The following is a 7,802-nucleotide window of genomic DNA, read 5'->3' as shown; positions in this document are numbered from 1 at the left end:
TGAGCGCCTGGTTGTGCGGGCCAGGTCCTCCAGCGATTGAAGCTCACACCTCATCGTGGTGCTGGAGTCTAGTAGCTTGTCCTCTTGGGGGGTTACCCTTTGGGGGGTGGGTGAAGCTAAGATGAGCTCAGTAGGTAGGTAGACAGATAGATAGATAGATAGATAGTTGGGTAAATAATAAAAGAAGAGAATGATGCTATCAATGATATATCAGAGAAGATCATAGTAAGAATATAGTTACTCAAAACCACTACCGCTACCCTCCCACTAGTCACAGTAATATATAGACCACAGACCATCACCTTACCTCGATAGAGATCTCGAGTACAATTGAAACTATCATCATATATTTCCTACCCCACAAGTAAATTACTCCCAAACAACCAACCCAACCAGTGTCTCAATCACACACACACACACACACACACACACACACACACACACACACACACACACACACACAGCCGCCACTAACTCCAAACCCCCTACCCTTTCAAAGAAAAGAAACCAGACAGAAAGATTATCCCTTCAACGGATCATGCCCCCAATTCTTCAGCGACTTATAACTCTTACTATCCGTATCCCGCTTCGCCGTCTCCTCCTGCGCCAAATGCCGTTTACAATACGACACTACCTTTCGCATATGATCGACGTCTTCGTCCGAGTACCCCGACGGGTCCTTGGACGGGTTGTGTTCGAGGATGGAGACGATTTTTCGGCCACTGTCAAACCCCACACATTCATAGACGTATATCGTTAGCTTGGATAGAACCAAGATATTGTGATTTGATTCAGGTAGTTGTGAAGAAGGGATGGAGGCATGCCTTTCATGTCCAATCGTCTCCCCCGACGAGGACGACTCGTTCGTCCAGCCTGAGGACTGCGATTGGGTGCCTTTGAGCCAGTCGCGGAGTTCGTTGGGCGTCATGTTGACGAGGGAGTTGAATTCGCTGTCAGCATTCGCATTATTAGTATGGGGTTTAGGTGGAAGGGGGTTGTTTTGGGAGGGGGTTGGAGAGTACTCGATGACGGTGTCTTTGGATTTGACCATTTTGGTGAGGCTTTTCTGTTCTGTCCTGTCCTGTTCTGTTCTGTTCTGTGGTATGATAGACTGTGAGATAGTGAGGAGTTGGAGGTGATCAGTAGGGAATTGAGAGGGCTATTCTGGCTTTGTAGGTGAGGTTGAGAGTTCCTGACGTCATGTTTCCGGGAACAGATACTTCGTCATCGTTCAACTTTTGGGTGGAGTGGTTCGAGAGAGATAAAGAGGCTTTTGTTGTCTATTTGGTAGAGATTAAGGTTCGGGAAGGTTATTCTTGTTCTTGGTTCTCAAGGTGGATGGGTTTGTTGTTCATTCAGTCATGGCGTGCGATAAATCGAAGAAAATAATCACATTGGTATCGATAGTATTAGAAGGACTAGATATAAGACGCTCACATCCAACTCCAGCAGTCTGCCACCCAAGTCTATACAAAAAGAAATATCACAAATTGGCTCAAGGGCCTGCACTGAGAGCTCTACCGCATTTCTGTATCTGCTTGTAGACCGGCTCCTTGGCGAGATATTCCTCGGTAGCATCCACGATCGTGTCGATTTCATCAATGCCATCGAGAGAGATATCCGCCAATCCGTTGGGTACATCGAACCGGAATAGACGATTTTCGTCATCCAGTTCCGTATGCTCTCGGAGGAACTTGTTCATGTCCACTTCGGTGTCGATGGAATCAGTGCGCGATGACTTCAATAAGCCGAACATCGCTTTGCTGGATCTCTTGATCGAAGGAACACCGGTACCGATGGACACCATGCATCGGATCTGGGTATCCAATGAGCCGGATGGCCATATGCCTCTCGCCTCTATCCAGACTTCTCGCACCGGATTGTTAGCGTCTGTGTTGCTGTTGTAGAATCGCCGTCCGCTTGGTCCGATGGGGACGGGATCGAAGAGCTGCTCCGTGGAGAAGCATGCTCTGCCAGCCTGCCATACTTTGGCGGTCTTGTACAGCTCGTTGGAGCAGTACTTGCTCGGATAGCTTGTCAAGGGTGCTAGATTTCGTTTTGAACCGTCGTCGGTCACGCAAACGTAACTGTGCCGATTAGCATGCAGATTTTTGTATCATTGAGAAAGACTCACACTTTGCAGGGAGACGCTGGCTCTCTTAGGAGAATGTCATCCTCGTAACCAAGCTCGTGAAGAATCGCCTTCATGGCAGTTTCGATCCTGCGACCGTCATATTTCGATTGTCGGCGCAAGTTGCCTCCCACTGGCAGTAGTCGCTTTCGAGCGAATACGTGATTTGACAGCCGCTTATATGCGTTGATGCACTGATCGATATCCATCTCCAATCGACCAAGCATAATGGCTATCAACCTATGATATGGAGCATTAGTGATGAAACCCCGATCGGGATGATTCGTGCACCATAGAATGCCTACCCGCCTGATCCCGAGCCTCCTATCAAATCAAAGTACTCGCATGGCTTTGGTGTGTTCTCAGGATCGATGGATTCCATGATATGCTTCAGAATGTAAAGGGAGGATAATCCGCGGACACCCCCGCCATCGAGGCTGAGGAGACTGATGTTCCTCACCATGGTGTAGACGGTAATGATGAACTTCAAGGTGAGCTCAGAAACCAACGTGGTTCAGCCACCATGAGCCACGGATCCCGATACTATTTATATGCCATCAGATTTGACACCGAACACTGCCTATGGAAATCTTCGCCTCGAGATAATGACGCAATCTGTCAACGGCTGATCGGGCTCAAAGCATTATCGGGGCTGGTATCAGTGCAGCCAGTGAAGACGGTTCATGAATTAATTCCGGCCCGACGTATTGATCGACATTGTCCATGCGGATTCTAAGCAATAGCAAATGAGATCAAAGCCTCGCTTCTTTGGGCACGTTGGAGCGGACGGCTAGTGCGCACTCACCGTCTTTTCCAGGCTCCATTCGACGCAGCTCGTTTTATCATGGTGGGGGAGCATGCCGGGCTGGGATTTAACTTCAAGCAGCCACAGTTCATAGGCGGGGTGACAGCCACGTAGTCAGAGCTTAGCGCCGTCATCCTTGGGTGAAGCAACCAGCGGCCCATGCTCATTGGGACTTCGGGTGGAGGATATGATGGTGCCTAAAGTTGATCATCGCATCGAGGAGATATTTGCATTAGCTTTATCTGGATGATATAGCCCTTGCATTATCTTCTGTTGAAGATAGAGAATGATTCTCATGGATGCATGGAGAGTGGGGGAACCGCGAAGGCCGCAATTCAGTTCATCCCAAAGTCATCGGACACCTCATCGACACCTGAGGCATACAGATACCAAGAATACACTAGTGCCAACGATGGCGAAGACCATCACTATGAGGCATCATACTCGGTCTGCACAAGGTGCGGACGCCTTCTAAGGAAGACCCTCGGGGGAAATACACACTTTGCCCTTCGAAAATTGACTGCACCCTCATGAGTTGGGAATTGATACAATATTCATAACCTGTGCCTAAACTAGCAGGTCGGGTATTCAAGAGAAGCCCCTGCGGGCTTCTCATGCGTCTCGCTTACAATAGACCTCGTGTTCGCGTGGACTGATCATCCGTCTGTGAAACATATTCTCGAGTGTGACTACACTCCTACCGCATCTTACATATGTATACCCATTTGCGTCATTTGCTGTCAAAAGAGTCCAACACAACGTGGACGCTAGGCTGCAAGAGTCATGCCTAAGGCAGCGTGTAGCCGCCATCAATCACGAGGTTGGCTCCCGTCATATAGCTCGAGGCATCGGAAGCGCAAAACACATAGGCCTGAAACATTAACAACTGTCCATCGTTTCGGATAAAGGAGGTAGCGAAAAGTCACCAGGCAGAAGCTAACTTACTCCTTTGAGTTCATAGGCATCAGCCATTCGCTTAGCCGGCACCATGTCGTTCCATTTCTCGCGCCATTCCAGAGGGTGGATATCGAGGATTTCTGTGGCTATGAACCCCGGGGAAACGCAGTTGACCCGGCAAAAGTCAACCCACTCAACAGACAGACATTTTGCCATCTGCACGACCCCGGCTTTGGAGGCATTGTACTGGACCATGCTGATTAGTACACACCCTAGAATCGACATAGAATGCAACATACCGCTGCTTGCTTCTGAGGCACATTCACCAATGTTGCACTGACAGAGGCCGTGAAGATGACATTCCCATGTCCTTGTTGCTTGAAGATCCGAGAAGCCGCCTGCGCGCTATAAAACGCGCCATCTAGATTCACTTTCATAATGTCACGCCATTGTTCCGTGGTGTAGTCTTCCGCCGCGATATTGGAAGTGACTCCCGAATTCACGACGATAATATCGAGCTTGCCAAAGTCTGAAGCGATCTGTTGGATTACCCTTTCGATATCCTCCTGATTTCCAACATCCGCCTTATAGGCAGCTGATTTCACGTTATTCTGGGTACCGATCTCTTCGGCAATGGCCTCTGCCGCTTTAGAAGAGTTGTAGATCAGGGCCACCTGCGATAGTCAGCACAAGGCGGCTTGGTAGAACGCTTGATCTTACATTGGCACCAGCTTCTGCGAGGGCCCTCGAAACCTCAAGTCCAATACCCCGGGCGCCGCCTGTGATCAGTTAGAAGCTGCTAATGTTGCTCTGCCGGGAAGGTACCTGTAATGGCAGCAACCTTGCCGGTGAGGTCGAAGGCCTTCAGGACGTGCTTGTTCTCGGGCTTAGAAAGAACCATGGTGGCGGTATGACTGAAAAATGGTTGAGATTATGCTCATGCAACATAGCGAGCTTTGTGTCGGTGAAGTACTCCGTGCGACGTAGGGAACCCCGCAATAGACCCCCGCAGCGGAGGTCCTCCGAGAATGGCACGTGGTAGTTATTTGTCTGAGCGCGCCTCATCTGAAGTATCACAAGATCTCACAATTCATAGAGATAGCTATCATCCACGAAATTAGCCTGATGAATAAGACTGTGTGCCGATAGTTGTTTGTGCTTCTCAAGGGCATCCCCAGAAAACCGTAACGAATCAAGCGCCATCGCTGCTCCAAAATGCCCATCACGCGTCTCGTAGGCCCCAATCAAGAGACTGAGGTCTGAGATCATCCGCTGAGCATGGGCAGACGATACAAATCTTTCCTTGATAAAAGCTAGGCATTCTGCAGCATTAGAAACGGCGGATTCTGATGTTAGCTGCGGCCGCACGTTTGGCATATGAGCGAGAAAGAGATTGAGGCGTGCAGCCTGATAGGCGCATCTCGCAATATCGAATGAAAAGAGGACTTGGAGATTCATCTTTCGAACTTTCTTAATGGATTCTATTATCCAGTCACTGTGTTCCTGACATATTTCCTGGGCTTGGCTAGCATAGGTGCTTGATCCCAAGGGACGTAATACCACATCAGGGGCCGCATTGGGATGCCCGAGAAGGAAGAGGCGAAACAGGTCACAGTGTGCCTGACGCCAAGCGAGTTGGATCTCTAGAGATCTCACAACCCACCGGAAGTTTGGCTGGATTATGGTTCCAGTGGCCGAAGAACCCACAACGGACGCTATTTTCTCCTGAAGCTGAGTGAGGTTCATTTGGAATCCTTGCACAATACCCTGAAACTCTTTGAGAGGCTGCTCCAGCAGGGCCAACTGCCTAGTGAAGCGCATGATATCTCTGCGCACCCTGGAAATACGTAGTATCAGCTCCAGCATGCTGTAGTGAGCTTTGTTTTCAACCCGAGCGGTGGAAGGGCCCCGTATTGTGTCGGGATCCGTTGAGCCAAATTCCTCTTCACGACACGGATATTGCTGGTATATCTCTTCATAATTTATCGTGCTGTAGCCGGGAAGCCCTACAGAAAAGTAACCATCTAGTAGTGCCATCGTCCAAGCAGCTCTCCGCCGAATCTCCTGAGTGACAAAGCTGAGGTGTGGGCTTTCATGCTTCAGCTGGAGAGCAGTCACATGGCGGCTCGCAATGGAAGCCATCATGAAGGCCCTTTCGAACCGGCCAACTTCGGCATGATACTGGATAATCAAGAAGAGTGCCTGCAATCTGAATATTGAAGGCGTCTCGATCATGTCCCAGATCCTCTTTTCCGAAAGTTCGATCAATGACATGCTTTCGGAAGGCTGAGACTGAGACCCAGATGGTCTGCACCTTAGTTTTACCAAGGCGCACATAGATAACACGAGACTTGGCTCGAGCGTTTGAGCAGCACACATTCGCCGAATCGAGGGTTCGTGAAGGAAGCTGTAGGAAGGCAAGGGATACAGGTGCAAGAAATAGTCATCGAGGACTCCATCTAACTCCGCTCCGTCCTTTACAGGGTAAACTCTGATAGAAATCAGCGGCGCGATCAACTAGAAAACGCTCATAACGACCGTCATACAGTCCTTGCTGCAGCTCATTCAGGGAGACCAAGCGAGTGGAAGACTTGACTGTCAATTTTCCATCTCGATCCTGAGATAATTGGCGAGCTCCTCTAAAGGCTGGATATTGGCATTCCTGATGGCGTCGGTGACAGTTATTGCACTGTGGCGTCTCACCTGAACATCGGGCTTTTTGAAGACGGCAATAGATGCACGCCCGAGTTCCACGACGTCTTCCGGGATGGCCACGGTCATGCCTCGGGCGCCCCGGGGATGGGTTATCCCTCTCATAAGAGCATGCATGCTTTAACCTCTCGCAATTGCCACAAGTGTACTTTTTACGGTCGCAGCGAACCTATAATGTCTTAACGACTAAGAATAGATGCGGGGTGAAAAGCAAACGTATCAAATGGAGGCTTACCTTGCGCGACCGACACTGAGAGCACGGAGGTGCAGATTTCCGATCATGGTGGTTATCCATGTGCGCTCACAATGTGTATCATCAAACACGCGATCGGGATATTTGTTAATCAATAAATTACTAGCACTAGCTGGATCTACTTACATTCGACGATTGTCCAGCTTGTATACCAACGTGGACGCTATTGCGCCTTAGAGGCGTGCGATGGCGTCAGCCCGATGTACCTGCAGCCGACGGATAGCAAGTTGACAAACTCCGATCGTAGTTCCCATACTAATCTCCGTAGGCTTGCAGGCCTGGCGCATACTATAGTGCAGGTAATACAGCAGAAACTGAAACTACTGGTTCCATGTGAGATGTATTCTCCGATGAACCACGATGCCGACCGTAAGACACGGGAGCCTTTCCGAGCCGCTCGTCGTGTTGACTGAACTTAGAGCTGTGCCCAGTCTCATCTTTAGTGACTGGTCTCGGGTATTTTTTTCAGCTGAAAGGTACTGAATCTCTTTCCTTACAATAGTAGTAAGAAATATGGCTGTTCCTTCCCAAGCAGATATCAAGCTATGAGAATCACTGCATGAGTATAATGACATTGCGACAGGTATATCCTTCGACTCAAGTGCACGAGAGGATGCTCATATCTCGGCAGTCTTGCCCTGAAATCTGAGCGCCGCTGATTACTTCATGATTGTGTTGCTGTGCGCCTGATTCCGAATAGGACGAATGTGCTGACCTTTGGAAAGTGTCATCAGCACAGTCTCTTCAGAGAAGGAAGTTCGGCTGCCGAATGCAACAGAGGCCAAGGCAAGGACTTGGATTACACTTCACGCGAACAGAGTATTTCACCCGGTTTTTCCACATAGACCGAGACCAGTACGAGTAATCCATACCCTAACTTTGCGGATGGGGTATAGTCTAGAGCAATGCATCCTCCCACGATAGTCGCATGCACTGGCTCACTGAAGCCCAGGCTGCCGAAAGAAGGTATAATCAGTCTTTCAAAGACGGAGAAGACTCTGACC

The 7,802-nt window shown here is 49.4% G+C and overlaps 4 protein-coding genes across 4 annotated transcripts; all 4 read right to left on the bottom strand.

Annotated features, from left to right (window-relative positions):
• Positions 1 to 520: 520 nt before the first annotated feature.
• BO85DRAFT_475557 (DUF3140 domain-containing protein) lies at positions 521 to 941 on the bottom strand (the record flags this gene model as incomplete). The annotated part of the gene is made up of 2 exons (XM_025662737.1): positions 825 to 941; positions 521 to 722 (listed from the first exon to the last, which is right to left on the bottom strand). The coding sequence occupies exons 1-2, from the start codon at positions 926 to 928 to the stop codon at positions 521 to 523; spliced, it is 306 nt and encodes a 101-aa protein (XP_025519410.1). The 5' UTR covers positions 929 to 941.
• Positions 942 to 1,442: 501 nt separating this feature from the next.
• On the bottom strand, positions 1,443 to 2,680 carry BO85DRAFT_197193 (uncharacterized protein). Its single transcript, XM_025654486.1, has 3 exons — positions 2,437 to 2,680; positions 2,135 to 2,371; positions 1,443 to 2,087 (listed from the first exon to the last, which is right to left on the bottom strand). Exons 1-3 carry the CDS (start codon positions 2,592 to 2,594, stop codon positions 1,496 to 1,498), a joined length of 987 nt encoding a protein of 328 aa, XP_025519409.1. The 5' UTR covers positions 2,595 to 2,680; the 3' UTR covers positions 1,443 to 1,495.
• A 916-nt stretch (positions 2,681 to 3,596) lies between these two features.
• Positions 3,597 to 4,825, bottom strand: BO85DRAFT_197288 (SDR family oxidoreductase). The gene is made up of 5 exons (XM_025654487.1): positions 4,659 to 4,825; positions 4,554 to 4,612; positions 4,133 to 4,507; positions 3,882 to 4,079; positions 3,597 to 3,807 (listed from the first exon to the last, which is right to left on the bottom strand). The coding sequence occupies exons 1-5, from the start codon at positions 4,732 to 4,734 to the stop codon at positions 3,724 to 3,726; spliced, it is 792 nt and encodes a 263-aa protein (XP_025519408.1). The 5' UTR covers positions 4,735 to 4,825; the 3' UTR covers positions 3,597 to 3,723.
• Positions 4,826 to 4,916: 91 nt separating this feature from the next.
• BO85DRAFT_517649 (Zn(II)2Cys6 transcription factor) lies at positions 4,917 to 6,876 on the bottom strand (the record flags this gene model as incomplete). The annotated part of the gene is made up of 3 exons (XM_025664924.1): positions 6,781 to 6,876; positions 6,380 to 6,714; positions 4,917 to 6,324 (listed from the first exon to the last, which is right to left on the bottom strand). The coding sequence occupies exons 1-3, from the start codon at positions 6,838 to 6,840 to the stop codon at positions 4,917 to 4,919; spliced, it is 1,803 nt and encodes a 600-aa protein (XP_025519407.1). The 5' UTR covers positions 6,841 to 6,876.
• Positions 6,877 to 7,802: the final 926 nt, after the last annotated feature.

This window comes from Aspergillus piperis, assembly GCF_003184755.1.
Source record: "Aspergillus piperis CBS 112811 unplaced genomic scaffold BO85scaffold_3, whole genome shotgun sequence".
NCBI lineage: Eukaryota > Fungi > Ascomycota > Eurotiomycetes > Eurotiales > Aspergillaceae > Aspergillus > Aspergillus piperis.
This window is presented reverse-complemented; position numbering and strand designations above follow the sequence as displayed.